The sequence below is a fragment of the Neophocaena asiaeorientalis genome, unplaced genomic scaffold, assembly GCF_003031525.2.
Source record: "Neophocaena asiaeorientalis asiaeorientalis breed wild unplaced genomic scaffold, Neophocaena_asiaeorientalis_V1.1 scaffold249, whole genome shotgun sequence".
Classification (NCBI taxonomy): Eukaryota; Metazoa; Chordata; class Mammalia; order Artiodactyla; family Phocoenidae; genus Neophocaena; species Neophocaena asiaeorientalis.
In genome coordinates, this window is record NW_020172625.1 from 3,336,151 (window position 1) to 3,356,148 (window position 19,998).

Sequence of the window (19,998 nt, forward strand, 5' to 3'; positions counted from 1 at the left end):
CACAGATAGAAGATTCATTCTTTCCATAGATCTTAGCCACCTCAGCATATGTTTTTCTTTTCTTATTAAGTTGAGAATTTTTACCTTTTCTCTTAAAGAAAGCACTTTATGACTTCTCATAGGCATATCCAAATTGTCAGCGTCACTACGCCTGCGCCTTGGGGCCATTATTAAGTAAAAAAAGGGTGACTTGAACACAAGCACTGCGATAACTGCACAGTCAATCTGATAACCACATAGCTACTAAGTGACTAATGGGTGGGATATGCTGGATAAAGGGATGACTCACGTCCCAGGCAGGACAGAGTGAGATGGTGCAAGCTTTCATTATGCTACTCAGAAGGGTGTGCAACTTAAAACTTAAGAATTATTTATTTATGGAATTTTCCATTTAATATTTTCAGACCACGGTTGACCACAGGTAACTGAAACTGCAGAAATTCAAACCATGGATGGGGACGGAGGGGTTTACTGTACTGAAATCTGAATAAAACTAATTTCATATTCTGCCAGAATGGTGAGAAGGACTTCAAGAGAACAATTTTTTTGAAAAACCATCCAAAGTGGATGATAGTGCATGGTACTTTGAAAGTCCCACGGTTTTGGAATTCTCTGTGCTTTCATTCTTAACCTGAACCTGCATTTAATTGCACTAGTGTCTACTTTTGTTTAACTACAATTTAACTTATTTTCATTTAAATTTATCTTTGGAGTGGAGGAGGATGGATAGAAGGGTGGGTCAGATACTCCCCGTGTTTCAGCAAGATGCTTTAGTATTTCGAAATAGATATCTTGTCTCCTTGCCTGCCCTTATTGAGGTTTGAAGATTTTAAGTCCATCCTATCTTTTTAGAGCTTCATCTTTTCCTTTGAGTAATTTTTGCCTTTGCTCTATCCTTCCTCCTATTCTTTTTCAGCATGAGCAAAAATTCAGCTTTTAGACAATCATAACTTGTGAAGGAACAAGTTCTGAATTTAGACTCCTCCCTGTGTTGACCATTCTGGGGTTATATGATTCCTCATATCCTTTCAAAGGTTGAGAGGCTAAAGTCTTATTAGCGCCCTGGTGGTATGACTTCTTGGTAAACGTTTCTGTAAGAATGAGGGAAATGTCAATTTTCAGGAAGAGCAGTGAACTGGGGAAGATTCTAAAATCATTTATGAAAATGCTTACAATTTGTCTTTTTAAAAAATAAAACAATTATGAGTTAGAGTCATAGAGCAGAAAGTGATCTCTTGACCCTCCTTATAAGTGAAATGAGTTTTACTTCTAATGGGATTGCTAATATTTTAGTTGTAAACCACAGAGATTATTTGAATAGGTTCCTCCCTATCCTTTGTGTGGTTTATTCATTTTTAGGGGAAAATAATTGATGTCCTCAGCATTTTCCAAAATAGAGTTTTGTCACTAGCAGGCATTTGTTTCTTAAGATTCTGTATATTTTGTTACTTTTCCGGAAACTTATACAGACGAGCTATTGACACAGAACAAGCAAAATTGTGTAACTCTTCGTGGAAGGGTCAGTTAGAATGTCTGGCTAACAAAGATCTCTGGATCATGTTGACTGCATACAAGAGATGCATGTCAATTAATGACAACCGTTTCCTGACATAAAGCAGTTAATTCTAAGCTGAATATTTGTATTGAATTTTTTACGAATACCACATTTCTAACAAATTATAGAAATTTGGTTGTGTAGGTAAATAGCTCAAATTAATTTAGAGTAAAAAGTAGCCTTGCTGTCTCCTTGCATTTGAACTTTTAAATGCACTTGTGGCAAATATGAGAAGTACATTATGTTTGATACTTCAAATTAGAAAAACATTTATTCAAAAAATCTTTGTGATTGAAAATTGTTAGCATGATCTTTTAGCTTTGCCTGATATAAGAACTGCTCAGAAATCAAGTTTGGACTTGAAAATACCATCTTGATCAAAATGAGGCCCAAAGACAGAAAGTGGCAGGAAATACTTGGCATTGCTGCTTTTCTTGGTGAGTCAATACAAATGATTTTGTAGATTAATGAAACAAAAAGACTATAAAATATACAGCATCTTGAATTCTGCTCCATTGTTTTAGTGTTGGCTTCTTTTTTTAAAAAAAAATCTCAAACTATCTATTGAGCCTCATCACTTAAGTTCTTTCAGCTTTTCCTTTTTGTTTCAAAAGACTTGTACTTACCTCTTTTGTTGAGAAAGCAGCCATGAACTCTGTGTCCAGTTGTTTCCAGTTCTATGATGCCTAGGACATTGCCACTTCTCCTTTTATGGTGAAAAATAGCACGTTTTCTGTTTGCAAGAGCAGAGGCTGGGGAAGATGACATGATTGTGATGGTGATATGGGGATTGGGGGGGACTGATTTGAATAAGTGAATCTTTATGGCACCTTCAAAATGTTTCCCCTCTGGAAATTGAAAAACAGAGCTCCCACAGAGATATTTTGTTCATGCAGAAATGAAATTGGAACTTGGTATAAAATCCCATTGGCTACACTGAACGTGATGTAAAAATTTGAGCATTCCAGTCCCAGGTAGATTACATTAGTAGAGGTTCCTCTCGGGAGAGCCTGGAGAAGTGCTTCCCAACCAGTCCATGGACTGGGTGCATCAAAACCCTTGGAGCTCTGGTTAAAATGCATAATGCCAGGCTCCTGCAAGTGTGAGTCAGAGTTAAACTGAGGAGGAGCCCAGGAACCTGCATTTTTATTGAGTATCCCTCCCTCCATTGGATTGCACTTGGGTAGATGTCTTAGTTCACTTAGGCTGCTATGAAATACCACAGACTGGGTAGCTCATACACAGCAGAGGTGTATTTCTCACAGTCTGGAGGCTGGAAGTTGAAGTTCTGGGTGTCATTAAGGTTGAGTTCTGATGAGAGCTGGTCTCCAGACTGCAGACATCTCCCGGTGACCTCATATGGTAGAAGGGGCAAGGGAGCTCTCTGGGTTCTCTTTATAAGGGTACTAATGTCATTCATGAGGGCTCCACTCTCATGACCTAATCACCTTCCAAAGGCCCTCCTAATGCCATCTCTTTGGGCATAAGATTCTCAGCCTTATGGGGTTGGGTGGGGGGGACAAACATTCTCACCGTAGCAGTAAGGGATCATTTGGAATTTTCCCCAATGTTAGCCAGATTCTCTCATGAATCAGTATCTTTAGAATAACAAGTACCAGGATTGCAGCACTCACAGGTGCAGAAACTCCCGCCACCTGGGGTGGCTGCTGCCCAAGGTCAGCTGTGAGTTATAGGGAACCAAGCAGAGTACCCCCAAATCCAGGCACTCTCCTCCAGGCCACCCTCTTTGCTACTAAGAACCTCTCCTGCATAAAGATTCCAAAAGGCATTTTCCTAACTCCTGTACCCAACTACCAGGAAACTCTGATACAGAACCTGAGCCTCCCTGTGTGGCTGGCCCCGGGGCCCCGCGTGTCCTCATCGGAAAGGGCAAGTGGCAGTGTGCCTGCTCCTGTGTGAGGCTGCTTTGTCACTCAACAGACTTGTCCACTTAGTCCTGAGTCCTCTCTTGGCCAGGCAAACCCTCTTCCCATTGCTTTCCCAGACCGTGATCATCCTTGTTGTCTTAGTCAATGAATACCGAAGCACAGATATTTATTAGGCTCCTACTATGTGCTCTGTTTTAGGCTCCAAAGACACGAGGAAACAAGAGAAATAAGGCCCCGTAGAGCCAACCTGCCAGTCACAACAGAATGTGTCCATACCCTCTTCTGCCCGTTGGTCTCATAAGTCATTTACACCAACGTACAGAATTGTGTCCCCATTTCTGTTCTGTTCACATACATCATCTTCTGTAAAACTGAGCTGAAACACAATGGCTTCTCCCAGATGGTTTCAGAAAACATCACAGACTATTGGAGTTGGCTTTGCCCATCTGAGAAGTTTTATCAGCTCCTCCCTTTGACTCTCAGGGAGGCGGTCTTGACTAAAGATTATAGGTAAACTTTAGAACAATTGGCTTTCTGTTTAGATATGCTCGGTTTATCACTTGGAAAGGCCTTTTTGCTTTGGCCTCTGTTCTCTCCTGGCTTCTAAAAACCAACTTTTTTTTCCCTCCCCATGAGTCTTTCTGAGTCTTAAGCTGAAACTCGAACCTCAGATGGCTTTCTCAAATCTCAGAGTTTAGAATTTTAGTGCTAAGACATTTTTCTGACCCCTTTTTAGTTACATCAGTTTCAACCCTCAGTTTTTTTGTACGTGTGTGAGGTTCATGGGTAGGATTTCAGAAGCCTCTCAAGAGAAAGAGGGGGAAAGCTCCTTTAAGGATGGAGAGTAAAAGAGTATATTTCACATAATACACACCAGATCACTGGGGGGTAGACCAGATGTTTGTAGTTGGAATATCACCAAAGTCTTACGATAATATTTAATTAATCAAATATTTAATTGGATTACCCATGGCAAATGACACTGGTTTTTTACTCATAACATTCATGTTTCCTTACATAAGAAGCTTATTTAAATAAAAAAATTTTTAATATTATATAATCATGCAGATGGTACATGGATATGATAAAAATAGCAAGGTAGGTACAGAAATAATGGAGTTTGGGGAAACACTGGTAAGTGAATGCCAAGAACAAGTATCCTGTAGGAAAGCTCCCGGCCCTGCAGAGTGCACACCCACCACCCACGGACACAGGAAGCCTGCGGAGGTGAGCTTTCACTTAAATAGAACACAGGTTATCCATGTGTGCCAGCCATGCCCGAGTAGCAAGCCACGTAAGTGTAGATTAACCACTTGCTGGGCATGTATGCTGGAAAAGGAAGTAACTCACATTTACGGTGGGGGGAGGCACAGGATCCCGGCAGAGCACTGCAGCGAGAGACTCGGGAGTACGAGAGGCAGGCGTAGTGAGAGGCAGCTTGGTCTCCTGCCTGGAGGTCAGCGGGCACAAAAGCAGGGAAGGCGAACCAGGCCCTCGGAGGAATCTCTGTTACAACCAGGGTGCCTTACTCAGAGGTTACCCCCTGATTTTATTACAGACCACATTTGTAGTAGGGTGATGATAAATAAGAACCCGAAACTAGTAGGCTCTTAATGATAACGAAAGTTTTAAAGTACTTATAACCCATCGTTGGTTTTCTTTCCTCCAAGTATGAAAACAGTGAAGCAAAAACTAAGTGGGAGAAAAGAGGCATTTCCCTTATTTATATTTGGAACAGAATCTAGAGATGGAATTGTAATTTTACTCCATTCTCTGCTCTGTATTTTAATAGCATTGGGTCCAGGAGCAAAAGTCCTTCTGGCCTGTGGTTCCCTCCCCTGTCCCCCTTTGTCTCATCTGATTAAATCTCTTGGTCACTTGATACCAAAGTTCGCCTTCCAAGCCACGGCTCCCCCCTCTCTGCTGCTCCCAGAGTGAGGGAATGCTGCTCCCAGAGTGAGGGCTCAGTTCTCTTGCTATCTGCAGAGGCTATGGAGGTGCCGTCCACCAGCATGTTGATTTTGTGGAAGAGCCAGCGAGAAAGTTCTCACAAAGAGATAAGAAACAAAGCAGAGTGGACCTGTGCTACTGACTGGCCCAAACAACACATTCTAATACGCAGTCAGGAGGGATGTCAGAGCTAAGTCACCTATTCTTCCAATCACCAATAATTTTTGTTCTAAAAATCATATCATTTAGATTTTTCTTTTGTGTGGAATAAATGAACGGTTGTGCTCTATGTCTGAGTGTTGAGTTTCTGTTTAGAAGAAGTGAGGATACAAAAACAAGCCCCGTATATATGCTGCCTATACCAACTCACTTCAGACCTAGAGACACATACAGCCTGAAAGTGAGGGGATGGAAAAAGGTATTCCATGCAAATGGAAATCAAAACAAAGCTGAGTAGCAATACTCATATCAGACAAAAGAGACTTTAAAATAAAGACTGTTGGGACTTCCCTGGTGGCCCAGCGGTTAAGAATCCACCTGCCAATGCAGGGGACACGGATTCGATCCCTGGTCTGGGAAGATCCCACATTCTGCAGAGCAACTGAGCCTGTGCACCACAACTACTGAGCCCACATGCCACAACTATGGAAGCCTGTGGGCCTAGAGCCCACGATCTGCAACAAGAAAAGCCACAGCAATGAGAAGCCCACACACTGCAATGAAGAGTAGCTCCTGCTCGCCACAACTAGAGAAAGCCCGAATGCAGCAGCAAAGACCCAACGCGGCCAAAAATAAATAAATAAATAATGTTAAAAAAAAAAAAAAAAAAAAGACTATTACATAATGATCAAGGGATCAATCCAAGAAGATATAACAATTGTAAATATGTATGCATCCAACATAGAAGCACCTCAACATATAAGGCAAATATTAACAGATAATAAAAGGAGAAATTGACAGTAACACAATAGGAGTGGGGGACTTTAACACCCCACTTACGTCAATGGACAGACCATCCAGACAGAAACTCAGCTCAGATCCTTAGCTTGAGTTTACTGGTCCCTCTAAGTCCTGGTCACAGCTGTCATTGCAGAGACTGACTTACCTCTCGTGTTTCCACCCCCTCTCCCACCTCAGCCCCCATCTGCTGTTGGAACTCTCATTTAGAGCAGAGCTCTGAAGAATTAAAGATAAAGCTCCAAGTGCTGGAGTCTCAGAACCAGGTGAAGACAGTGCTTAGCTGATAGAAGGGTGTGACTTGGCCATTTATTTGGGGAAACACTCAGTGTAAAACTAGCACATGGTGTTATCATGGGAAGTGCATGCACCAACAGAGACCCAGATTTAGACCCAAGACTCAACAAACACTTCCAAGCTGAGTCACCTTGGACAGACTTTGACCTTGGACAGAGATTAAATAAACTATCTAATCTTTTTGATATTCAGGTTCCCTTCTGGAAAAAGAAGATACTAACCGGGTTGTGTTGAGGCTTAAATGAGAGGGAGAGGATCCTTCACCCCTACCCCCAGCCCACCGAGTTTCTTTGCCCTCTTGCCCTCAGCCCCAGGTGGTGTGTGTCTTTCAATCTTTCTTCTTTTCTTTAACCTGTCCTTTTTTTGCCCTATGTTTGGTTTTTTATTCTTCAAATAACCACAATATATTAGTAGAATTGAAGAATGTTTTAAAATATTGGTATTGATCAAATACATTTATATCATCTTTTTATTAATCTTTAAAATCATTTCTAACCTTTTCTTTTCAAAATCTTCCATGTCCAAAAGCAAAATCAGTGACTTTTTAAACATGTTTCTGTGTTTGGGGCTGCTGGTGGGGTTGACTTTAACCTTTTGTAAGTGAATGGTCTTTAAAATGCAAAAGATCCTCTACCTTGGTATAGAACTTTGGGGTGAGTCTTGATGATTTTTCTGGCTTAAGAGGGTCCAAAACCCAGGTGTTTCGTGATGATTACATAATCTCTCCGTTCACGTCAGCTTTGTGGTATGTAGAATGGGGAAGTATTAACCTTCACTTAGGATAAGGTAGCACTTTGCCCAAGGTCAACCTTGCTGGGGTGGAATAGAAGCAAGTGTGGCAGCATCACAGAAGAGATGCAGGGAACCCCAGGATTCTGCAAGAGCAGAGATCTAATCTGATTCAGGATTCTAGACCAAGCTCTGACCATATAGGACCTTCCCACGGGTCCTCAGTCAACACACTAAGTCTTGGCAGCCAAGAGTCCTCATGAAACTGGTCTCATCACAGTCATCTTTTGACAATTCATATCTCACTTTTCTGCAGTTGTCTGCGATATAAGACCAATGGGGGAACACTGACTTCTCATGTTTGTTCTATTCATTCCTCCATTTAGTCACTTTTTGAGAGCTGACTATATGGCAGGCACAGTGTTCGTGGTACCCAAATGCGTGACTCCCAAGCCTTACCCTTCCTGGACTTAGGGTGTAGCAAGAGACATATCTGCAAGCAAGCAGTTAGGGGATGGGCCCCACTGGGGTGTCCACAGGCACTTTGAGAGCTTAAAGGGGGCAAGCCTAACTGTTGGGGGGATGAAGGGGAAGAAAATTCCTTTAGGGGGGTGTTATTTGTGTTGAACCTTGAAGGCTAAGGCTTTAGCAGCCCGGTTGCTAGCCGCAGCTCTGAATCTGCATCAGCTTTGCCCTGTTTGCTGACTCAGTTTCCTCATCTCTGACCTGGGAAGACGGCACCCACCTTTCCGGTCTCTGGAGGTAGAAGTAAGGCAACAGGGAGGCTTGTGAGGTTGTGAGGACACTCACCTGTCGGGAGGTTCTTCTTCATGCCCCAACAGTGTGCGCCTGCAGGATGGTGGGTGTGCCTGGGCTTAGGGTTCAGTGTGCGGCTGTGAACTTCCCGTCTGTCCTCATTAGAGCAGTATGACTAAGTCCATTTGGTCACGATCCCGATGTTCTTCTCTGACAGTAGAGTCTGCATTAGAGTCTGATTGAGTAAGTCCCCTCTTTCTCTTGCTGACAGTGTGCACCTACAGAGATCACTGAACAGTATGAGCCCCAGGTTTCTCATCTGTATGATAAAGATGACAGTAATAGTTCATCCCTCGTGGGTTGGTTGTGAGGATCAAAGGAGATCATGTGTGCAGAGTACCAGGCACAGTGTGACTCTCTAACAGTCACCATTATTAGGACTGGGGAGTAACCGGGAAAGGGTCACAGAGAATCAGGATAAGGCTCCTGCTTGGCCATTTTCATGGTGGTTCCTGCCATGGTTGAGGTCACTGCTACCCACATAGCACACTGGGTGGTTGAGAGAGGGTGAGCCACCTCTTTTCCTATTTGTGGATAGTGAAGGCAGCTGAGATTGGATGGATTCCTTATCACTATCATGTATTCAAAAAATACTTTCAATTCAATAATATTATTCAAGATTTTAAAAGGAAGGAGGAATATTCCATTGTATATATGTGCCACATCTTCTTTATCCATTCATCCGGTGGTGGACCTAGGGGTAAGACAGGAATAAAGACACAGACCTACTAGAGAATGGACTTGAGGATATGGGGAGGGGGAAGGGTAAGTTGTGACAAAGTGAGAGAGTGGCATGGACATATATACACTACCAAACGTAAAATAGATAGCTAGTGGGAAGCAGCCGCATAGCACAGGGAGATCAGCTCAGTGCTTTGTGACCACCTAGAGGGGTGGGATAAGGGACAGTGGGAGGGAGGGAGACGCAAGAGGGAAGAGATATGGGAACATATGTATATGTATAATTGATTCACTTTGTTATAAAGCAGAAACTAACACACCATTGTAAAGCAATTATACTCCAATGAAGATGTAAAAAAAAAAGGAAGGAGGGCTTCCCTCGTGGCGCAGTGGTTAAGAATCCGCCTGCCAATGCAGGGGACACGGGTTTGTTCCCTGGTCCGGGAAGATCCCACATGCTGTGGAGAAACTAAGCCCGTGCGCCACGACTACTGAGCCTGCGCTCGAGAGCCCACGAGCCACAACTACTGAAGCCTGCGCGCCTAGAGCCCGGGCTCCGGAGCAAGAGAAGCCACCGCGATGAGAAGCCCGCGCATCGCAATGAAGAGTAGCCCCCGCTCGCTGCAACTAGAGAAAGCCCGCGCGCAGCAAAGACCCAACGCAGACAAAAATAAATAAATTAAAATAAATAAATAAATAAAAAATAATCAGGGTCTTTAAAAAAAAAAAAAAAAAAAAAGAAGGAAATGCTGTCCCAGGCTACAACATGAATGAACCTTGAGGGTATTATGCTACGTGATATAAGCCAGTCACAAAAAGACAAATACTGTGTGATTCCCCTTATATGAGGTACCCAGAGTGGTCAGATTCTTAGATACAGAAAGTAGAAAGGTGGCTGGGGGGGAGGGAGGACTGGGGAGTTGTTTAATGGGTGTGGAGTTTCAGTTCTGCAGGATGAAAAGCGTTCTGGAGATTGCACAACAATGTGAATATACTTAACACTTCTGAACTGTATACCTACAAATTATAAAGATGGTAAATTTTGCTGTGTGTATTTTATCACAATTTTATAAAAGCTTAATGAGCTTGTGCCAAGTGTAAGGCATTATACCTGGCCCAAGGGGAGGCAGTGTGAATAAAAACAAATATGGCCCCTGTCTCCCCTTACAAAACTTACAGGCTGGTAAGGGAGGCATATTTCAAAGGAAGAATGACATTAATGGGCAAAAGTGCAGCTGGAACAGGTGCTCCAACCAGAAGTTCATGGTACCTTGAGAACCTAGAGTATGGGGACTTGACCTCATCAGGCAGACCAGTCCAGGTGAAGAGCAGCAGTGAGAGGGGTGAAGGGAGACCATCCCAGGAACGTGCGAGGCATGGGCCAAGGCTGCAACAAGGAGGCCAGTGTGGCTAGAGTGCAGAGGGAGGAGGAAAGCGTGTTGTGAGAAGAGGCTGGTGAAGACGGAGAGGCCAGACCACGCGGCCTTGTTGGCCACAGTAGTTTTCTTTCTTCCTGAGCTGAGGGGAGGCCATTGAGAGGTTTTTTTTTTTTTTTGCGGTACGCGGGCCTCTCACTGTTGTGGCCTCTCCCGTTGCGGAGCGGACGCCCAGGCTCAGCGGCCATGGCTCACGGGCCCAGCCGCTCCGCGGCATGTGGGAGCTTCCCAGACCGGGGCACGAACCCATGTCCCCTACATCGGCAGGTGGACTCTCAACCACTGCGCCACCAGGGAAGCCCCCATTGAGGGTTTTGAGCTGAGGATGGGAAGACACATAGAAAAGCAGGTTTGTGTTTTGAAAAGATCAACTTGAAGGAACATTTTTTTTTTTTCTTACAAGGAAAGATCTTATCAAATGCTAAGAGTTGTCTCAGTTGTTCACCTGGAAAAATTGTTCGAGTCCCCTAGATGTTTCTCCGGGGCCTGATGTTCACAGGGCCCCCGGCGAGAGTACAGATGGAGACCCACATCCCATAAGTCTAAATGGTTACAGGCAATAATCAAGCCAACAAACCATTATTAATATGTTCTATCCTCTTACCATGACAAACATCTCTTTATAACTAAAATGTCAAAAAAGATATGTACAACTATGGTTTTTAATATGACTAAAAGGGAACAAAGTAGCAAAGATGATTAAATTTAACTATAACTGCACTGTCTGGGTATTCTGTTGGATCAATGAGATGTGGATACGTAATAAAATATTTTATAATTAATCCATCATTTCCTATTTCATAATTTTTGTCCTTTATAGTAAAATCACGAATTATATTATTTTAATTAAGATTTTCATACAATTTGTGTTGTTTTAATAGAAATACCGTTAGATGACTTTTTTATAACAAGTATACTGAATATATATTGTATATATATTCGTACGTATGCAGTTGACCCATTTGAAGAATCCAACTTTGATTGAGTCATTTTAGTTCTGAGATGATTTTCATTAATTCCAATTAGAAGAAACTTTGCCCTACTGAGATCATATCAACCTGAATTGTTAAAAAAACTTCTTTAAAGCAATACTTGGATTTGAAAATGAACCATAAATATAGTATATTATGTTCCAAACATGGTAATGGGATCTCTGAGATAAATTATCTTTATCACAAAAAATATTAGAAAGAAAATATTTTAATTCCATCACACAAATGTCTGTCACGTACGCTGCACCTTTTCCTGTCTATTCAAACAATATCTCAATCTAATTTTTTTTTTTTTTTTTTTCTGTACGCGGGCCTGTCACTGCTGTGGCCTCTCCCGTTGCGGAGCAACAGGCTCCGGACGCTCAGGCTCAGCGGCCATGGCTCACGGGCTCAGCCGCTCCGCGGCATGTGGGGATCCTCCAGGACCGGGGCACGAACCCCCGTCCCCTGCATCGGCAGGCGGACTCTCAACCTCTGCGCCACCAGGGAAGCCCTCAATCTAATATTAATGTAAAGCCCTGGCATCATGTTTCACACATATTATCTGGACATCTGTGCAAATTTAAGAGCAGTAGGAATGGTTTGATGTAAAATGTTCCTTGGCTGCCATGTACAAGTGTTGTGAGTTTGGAGGACCTCCTGAACTACAAATTGGAATATGAGGAGGGGGAAGAATATAGACATTTAGTACAGCTAGGGATGGTGCTTCATTGTGCGAGGATCCATTGTATTCATGTGTTTGAAAGAAAAGAATTGACAAGTTAATTAGCCTTTTCTCACATCGCGGTGTTTCTGCTGCTCAAACCTTCCCTGCGCTCTGAAGCAGCCCCCATCGCTGCCATGGCTGGTATTAGCAGTGGGGAAACCCTCGAATGTTTGGGGCTTTCAGACACGGATGCCACTTGTTTCGAGGTCATAGGGCAAGGGATGTCGGGGAGCAGTTCCCTGGGGCCTAAACAGCGTTAGTCACAAGAGCTGATGTTTAGGATTACTCCAAGTGACATGGGCACTCATGTGTCCTTAATAAATTGTGTGTGTGTGTGTCTGTGATATTTGTGGACTTCAAAAGCACAGGGTCCAGGGTGGGGACCCCTCTGCCCAGGGGTTTAGGATGGCACTACCTGCAGCCTCAACTTGCATAAGCACTCGGCAGGCCCTTTCCAGATCCACCCCCATCAATTTACTAATCCTCATATTGGCCAGCGCTGCCAGGAGGTACTTTCTTTCTCACTCTGTTCCTTTTAAAGACTGCTGACTGCGTTTTTCACTTGTTTTGTCTTATTAGGAACTGGAGAAAGTGGCAAAAGCACCTTTATCAAGCAAATGAGAATCATCCATGGGTCTGGTTACAGCGACGAAGACAGAAAGGGATTCACGAAGCTAGTTTATCAAAACATATTCACCGCCATGCAAGCCATGATCAGAGCCATGGATACCCTGAGGATACAGTACGTGTGTGAACAGAATAAGGTAACATGCTTAAGAGTGTTGGACCCGTTTGTGAATGCATGCTATCCTCCTCTGGTTAGCATATGTATCTGAACTAAAAGATTTACTGCGTGCTTCCATCAGAGGCCTAAAGAAGCTCTTGAACTCAGATTCTGGGGTAGAGATACTCCAGAGGAGTGCGATGAATTTAGGAACAGCACTGCAGTCTTATTTCTGCAGAAGCTCTAGCATAGTGGTAGCGTGGTGCTGTCCAGTGCGCAGCGGTTCAGAAATGTGAGTAGTCATTCTGGTGACTTTTTTCAGATGCTGAGAAAAGGAAGACATACATATACATCTCCTCTTTCAGCTAAGATACCTGGTTAATTTCTTCATTGGAGCAGTGGAGATCTTGGGTTTACAATGGCCAACTTTTTAAGAATTCCCAGTCTTAGGAAGATGCCCTGCAGACTACTCAAAGAAGTCAGCGGGCTTTGTTTGTTTGTTTTGGGAGCTAGCCCTTCTTAGGAGCTAAGTGATGATTTATGAAGGGTAATGCTTGTGTCTCAGCTAGCAGAGGACTCTCATAAAGTAATGGTATGAAGTTGCCATTTGCTTTCCTGTCACCGTGGGTTATTTAAAATACATATCTGTTTAAGACTCTAGGAAAATAATGAGGCAGGAGGGTGGGAGGAGGAGACAAATAATATTTTCTATGGTGTATCGGAATGTAGATCCATAGGAAAATACTATGTATAAGTTCATTAAGGATCTAACTGATAGAGTTTCTTTAAAATAATTGATACCAAGTTACAACATGACATGATGATAAAGAGAAAAATTCTGTCTGATTCTCTTGTGCATCAACTGAAAAGAATTTAGCTGCTCAAAGGCCAGAATAGTGGTTTAAGTATGGACCTCAGGGACAACTTTATCATGAACTTGTGGCATCTGTGTTCATGTACATTATACAAAGAGTTTCAGAGCAATCGATCTAATTTTTTTTTATTACTCAGTGACTGGATTACATAGGAAAACTCAACGTGCGCCAAATTTTAGACGTACCTTTACAGTGTGACTGCAACCTTGTGTCTTTACCACCATTCCCTTGCAGTCTTGAGGAAATGAAGGAATATAGCTTGCCCACAGCTTCAACCTTCAACAGTGTTAACGCTGAAAATTGTGTGTGTGCGTGTGTGACAGGTGGTGGGGGGAGGGTGTTAGTGGTGGGAATTAGTCTTTAGTATATCTGATGCCAAGTAATATGAGAGGTGCATTCTGAGCCACTGGGTGATTCTACAAGTGACTCTGATTCCTTTACACATTGGTTTTGAGTATATACATTATATCTTTTTGAATGCATGCAGTTAAAAAAAAGAAATCACCCTTTACAAAGTATTTTAAAAATTAGGTCATCTGTGGAAATTTAGGATTATTTCAGAGAAGAGGTATGTCAGGAACGTCCTTGCGGTAATTTTAGTTAATCTACTTTCCTCCTTTGTAAAAGGCATTTGTTTCCCCAGTCATAGTGGGGTGACTAACTGGGATTTAGGGATAGATTTGTAAACAGGCCCATTGGGAAGAAAAGGCTCAAGTATAAGTCAGTTCTGCTTATCTTGGCAACATGTGTTTGTAAAAACCTGATCAGATTTAGTAATCAAGGTCCCTGGGTTTTTGTTTGGTTTTCCCTCAAGGTCTTCTAGAGGAACTCTGAGTTTATATTTCAAACAAAAGGGTTTTATGGGGTTTGACATTGCACCACTTATCTTGATCTGAATTCTTTCTCACAAGGCCATGTCCCCTTGCCCACTAATCTGCCTTAGTTTCCCCCAGCTGCCGTAACAAAGCACTTCAAACGGGTCGCTTAAAACAGAGATTTCTTCCTTCAGTTCTGAAGCCTGGACGTCTGAAATCAAGGGGCTTGGTTCCACCTGGAGGCTCTGAGGGAGGCTCTGTTGCATGCTGCCCTCCTAGTTTCTGATGGTTGCTGGCAATCCTTGGTGTCCTTTGGCTTGTAGATGCTTCCATCCAGTCCCTGACTCTCTTCCCACAGAGCTCTCCCCTCTGTATCTCTGTGCTCACATGGTGTTCTCCTCTCTGTGTCCAAACCTCCCTCTTCCCATGAGGACAGCAGTCATTGGGTTAGAGCCCATCCTAATCCAGTATGACCTCATCATAGCTTGATTATATCTACAAAGACCCTATTTCCCAATAAAGTTACTTTCTGAGATTTGGAGTTTTCATGAATTTCAAAGCAACACTATTCAACCCAGTACAGTCTGCCCTCTGCCCCAATCCCCCAAAGAATGTCCAGCCTATAAGCAAAATACATTCACCCCATTCTAATATCCCCCAAAGATTTAACCCTAAAAACAGCATCAACTCCAAGCCTCAAACCTGATCTAAATATCAACTCAAACGGTCCCCAATCTCACCATTTACATACTCTAAATCAGGTATGGGTGAGACTCTGGATATGGTCCATCCAAGAGCAGAATTCCTCTCCTTTCACACACCTGTGAAACTGGGAAATGAGTCAGTAGTACCTCTGTCTCCTCCTCATTTGCTGTCTCTGGCTCCGTTCTCAATTCCTTCTTTCTACTTCAAGTACCTGCATTCATGCTTCATAAGCTTCCTCTTATCCCTCAAACATATGCCAGGGATGAACCACATAGTGACACGGCTTAAGGAGAGGCAAAAGGTTGAGTAGAAAGATCACTGGATTTGTTCCCCCAAATCTGGGCTCTGCTCATCGCTCACCTGTGGGTCTCAGGCAGGAGTCAGCAAACTTTTTCTGTAAAGGGCCAGAGAGGAAATATTTTCGGCTTTGAGGGCTATACAGTCTCTGTGGCAATTACTCAGCTCTGCTGTTGTACAAAACCAGGCATAGGTAGTGCGTAAATGAATGAGTGACGCTTGCTTATAAACTCTGTTTGCAAAAGGTGAAAATTATTCTTAACTCACGGGCCAAACAAACAAAGGCCAAGAGCGGATTTAGTGCATGGTCTGGAGTTTGCTGACTCAGTCCTAGGGGAAGCCATGTAACCTCTCCGGTCTCGCATTTCCTTGTCTGTTAAATGCAGGCAGCACGTGCTCTGTCTACTTCATAAGCCAACGTGAGCAAAAGGAAGTGCTTTACAAGTTAAATGGCACTGGAAAATAGAAGGTTATTACTGGGGCAAGTTCAAAAGCCAGAAGTGAACTCATTGTTTCTTCTGTTGATTGTTTAGGTCAGTCATTTTGATCGATTTCTTCTTTATTATTTTCTGAATAATTTTCTCTGTGGGCTAGTCCTGATTCCAAATGTGAAACTATAACAAAGTACCCTTCTTAGGTCATAAAATGATAAAATGATTAGTGCTCTAGGAGTTTAAGTAATTACTTAAGAAGCATGATCTATGTCTTCTTTTTTAAAAAAATTTATTTTATTTATTTATTTTTGGCTGCATTGCGTCTTCATTGCTGTGCACAGCCTTTCTCTGGTTGCAGCGAGCAGGGGCTACTCTTCATTGCGGTGCGTGGGCTTCTCATTGCGGTGGCTTCTCTTGTTGTGGAGCATGGGCTCTAGGCGCGCGGGCTTCAGTAGTTGTGGCACATGGGCTCAGTAGTTGTGGTGCATGGGCTTAGTTTCTACACAGCATGTGGGATCTTCCTGGACCAGGGCTCAAACCCGTGTTCCCTGCGTTGGCAGGTGGATTCTTAACCACTGCGCCACCAGGGAAGCCCATGTCACCACCAGGGAAGCCCATGTCTTCTTTACAAAGTATTGCTTCATTCAAAACAATTGACTAGTTAAGTCGGGGATGAACAAACCTAATTAGCTTTTCTTTTCAGTCCTTCCCTCACTTCTTATTCCATTATTTGATTTTTTTCAGAGCTAGACGCTTTCTTAAAAGTCTGTAGAAGGGAATTAAGAGTGATTTTAGGGGGTTTTATTTTAAATGTTAGCAAGATTATTGGTCAGCCAGGTTGTTGCAAATCTTTGCCTATTACTTAGGCTATTTTTGAAAGGAAATTTATCAGAAATTTAGTAGCATTCGGTTTTTAACCTTTTTTTTTTTAAAGAGATGAGGTGGATTTATAACTTTCTTTTTTTTTAGATGTTGGGGGTAGGAGTTTATTAATTAATTAATTTATTTTTGCTGTGTTGGATCTGCATTTCTGTGCGTAGGGCTTTCTCTAGTTGCGGCAAGCGGGGGCCACTCTTCATTGCGGTGCGCGGGCCTCTCACTATGGCGGCCTCTCTTGTTGCGGAGCACAGGCTCCAGACGCGTAGGCTCAGTAGTTGTGGCTCACGGGCCCAGGTGCTCCGCGGCATGTGGGATCCTCCCAGACCAGGGCTCGAACCCGTGTCCCCTGCATTAGCAGGCAGATTCTCAACCACTGCGCCACCAGGGAAGCCCCAGGTTTTTCACCATGTTTTAACCAACATGTTTTTTCAATTAAGATTTAGCCTTGAAGATTATTTTCTCATACATTGCCTACTTTTCTTAAAAGAAATTATTCATATGTATTCACTCACTTTGTTGATAAGCCTTAATTTTTATGTTTCTCAAGAATGTCATGAGCACATATTAGAATTTATGACTTCTTGGATAAATACTACAGAGGCGTTTGCTCAGTGTCAGGACTACTAAATTTGAATTAAGCTTATATCTTGTGTTTCCTGGTGATGATTTCACGGAAATCTTCATATATTTTACCGTTTGTAGTGTCTCCAACTTGAGAAATTCTCACTCTAGGTCTGTAGTGTGGTAAAGGAAATCTTATCCCCTTAAAGGTTCTGCAGAATTGGCTTGGATGATTTACATACAGAATTTCCCAAGGGCAAAGGACAGCTCTGCCTAACTTTTCAAAATGTTTGGTCTGTATTCAGTGATCTCTAGAAAAAAAGTACAAGGTCTACAGGTTCTTTTGGTAGCTGACCCCAGCTTCTTACTTGCCCTCCTTCTTATAGGAGCTCTTCCCCACACTGGGGTCACATCATATTTGCATGTAATGTACACACATTTAATTGCAAGGGCTCATCCTGAAAACAAAAACAACACCTTAAAAAAGGAGAGTTAATAATTGAACAGTAAGAGGAGTATTTTGCCTGCCATTCCCCTCAAGTACTTAACTTGGAATTCGGTGTTTCTAGAAGTGTGAGGTCTGAAATGTCCTTCAAAAAGCATCTTTCTCTTCTGCGAGAAGCTTTTCCTGAATTCCAAGTCACACTTGAGGCAGTGGGCTTGGGCCCTGTAGCCACCTACAGCTCTTGAACGGCTGAATTTGGGAGGTTTAATTGACTCACAAGGTCTCCGCTGATTTTGTTTCAAGTTTTTCAGGTCCTTCATTTAGGTACACGGATGTCTTTGTCATCAGTTCCCTGTAGTGTCTTGAGTTTCAGCCCCTTGGAGCGGGATCCCCCCTCTCCTGACTGCTGGATATATCAGGAACATGCAAAACAGTGGTCCTCAGTCCCGGCTGCACATTGGGAGCTCTTGGGAGGCTTTTCTGCTGCCGCCCAGGGTACCAGCCCTGGAGAGTCGGGCCTAAGTATTCTTGGCGCGCAGCCCGAGCTTTTGGATTGACTTTTAGAAGCTTCCCAGGTGATTCTGATTAGACAGCCAAGTTTGAGAGCCACTGATATGTGTATCTTAAGATTATCTGGAGGTGTTCAGTTGGGATTCTACTTTCTGATGAGCCTTTCCATAGAGGAGAGGGAGACTTCTGATAATCTCTTCCATGGGATGACCTAATCAATCTTTATCCAAAGGTAAATTGAGGGGCCAGCACTGAGGATGTTTGTTTAGTTCAGCAGTACCGGGAGCGGGGAGGCCTTAGTGAGACGAGGTGATGGTAGCGGTGACAGCATCTCCAGGTGACATTTTTGAATTCAGGGCAGATTCTGTGTTTTTTCCTTTGAGTCTCGCAGGAGCCTAGCACAGCATCATGGTGAGAGCTTCCAGGGATGGGGTGGGGGTCAGGGGGGGAAGAAGGAGCTGCATTTCCTTCGCTGGAGTTCACATTACTGGGCCTTCTCAGTCTCCTTTTCCCGCTGTTGCTACACTGAAGTTATCGTTTCTTTTTGATCAGTAAAGAATCAGGGACGCAGGTTATATTGATAACATGCCCAAGGTATAGATATTGTTTGTAATAAAAATACCTTACAATTTCATTTTGTAAATAGAGACATTATATTAGGAAATTAAGTAGTTACATACTTTCACTCATCATTAATAGATATTTTTATTTATTGAGATGGTAATTCACTAGGTATAAAAAACATCAAATATCCAACTTCACATTTAAGCAATAAAGTCAGGTATTTGCAGGTTAGGATTGCAGGAGAAGACTTTTTTTTTTTTTTTTTTTTTTTGGATGCATCGGCAGGCGGACTCTCAACCACTGCGCCACCAGGGAAGCCCCAGGAGAAGACATTTTCTAACACCAAAAAGAGCTTTGATCATGTCTCATATCTGTGTATATTTAACTCTTCCAGCTTAACTTTTCATTTTCAGAAAGTAAGAGGCTGAAGTTCTAGAAGGATCTGTTAAGGATGCATGTGAGGAAATCAGGCACAGTTAAGTGAAAATGGTCAATTTACGTGGCTCTTTACAGAAGTGCTTCTCAGGGTTTGACATATGTTAAGACCCCCTTATTTTCTAATTTTAAAAACATCTGTTTAAATATACTTTTCACTCCTACTTCCTCCAATTTGAAAAGTCATATTCTGCGTGAGTCTCTGGGAACAGGGAGGCCAATGCTCAGACTTTGGCTTTAGCCCAGGGTCACTGGTTCTCTGGCACATGTTAAACTCCGGCTCTTTGTTCCCATGTCCTATTGGATATTAAAAATCGTGTGGTACATTTTTCTCCTTACTAAGAACTTGGAGTCCTAGCCAGTGTCATAACAACAACAAATTCTCCGTCAAAATCCTAGGCTGGAGTTTTTCCATTTATGCCAATAGTTCTCTGATTAATCAATGTTGACTTCAGTGTGAAAGTTGCTCAATCACAGCTTGAAATGTAGGAGTTTGGAAAATGGGAAAGAATAGGATAAAAATAAGAAAGAACTGGTTTTCTCCTTAATCACCGTCACAAGTAAATCTGCCCACCCACTACGCATTGGGAGATGAGGAAGGTATGGGGCCAGTGATGAGATTGATTTGACCATTGAAATGTTAATTTCTTCCCTTACCTCACGACTAAGTACGGACGTACCACATGCAAAGAAATGCTTTGCAAAAGGGAAAATCTCACAAAGTTATAACCCAGGAGCTAGTGTGA

At 42.8% G+C, this 19,998-nt stretch overlaps 1 protein-coding gene across 1 annotated transcript in view; it reads left to right on the forward strand.

Annotated features, from left to right (window-relative positions):
- LOC112395659 (guanine nucleotide-binding protein subunit alpha-14) overlaps positions 1–19,998 on the forward strand; it is a 189,336-nt gene that overhangs the window by 86,126 nt on the left and 83,212 nt on the right. Inside the window, exon 2 of the mRNA XM_024738989.1 lies at positions 12,588–12,772. Within this exon, the coding sequence (XP_024594757.1) occupies positions 12,588–12,772 (185 nt within the window). The remainder of the gene's footprint in view (positions 1–12,587; positions 12,773–19,998) is intronic.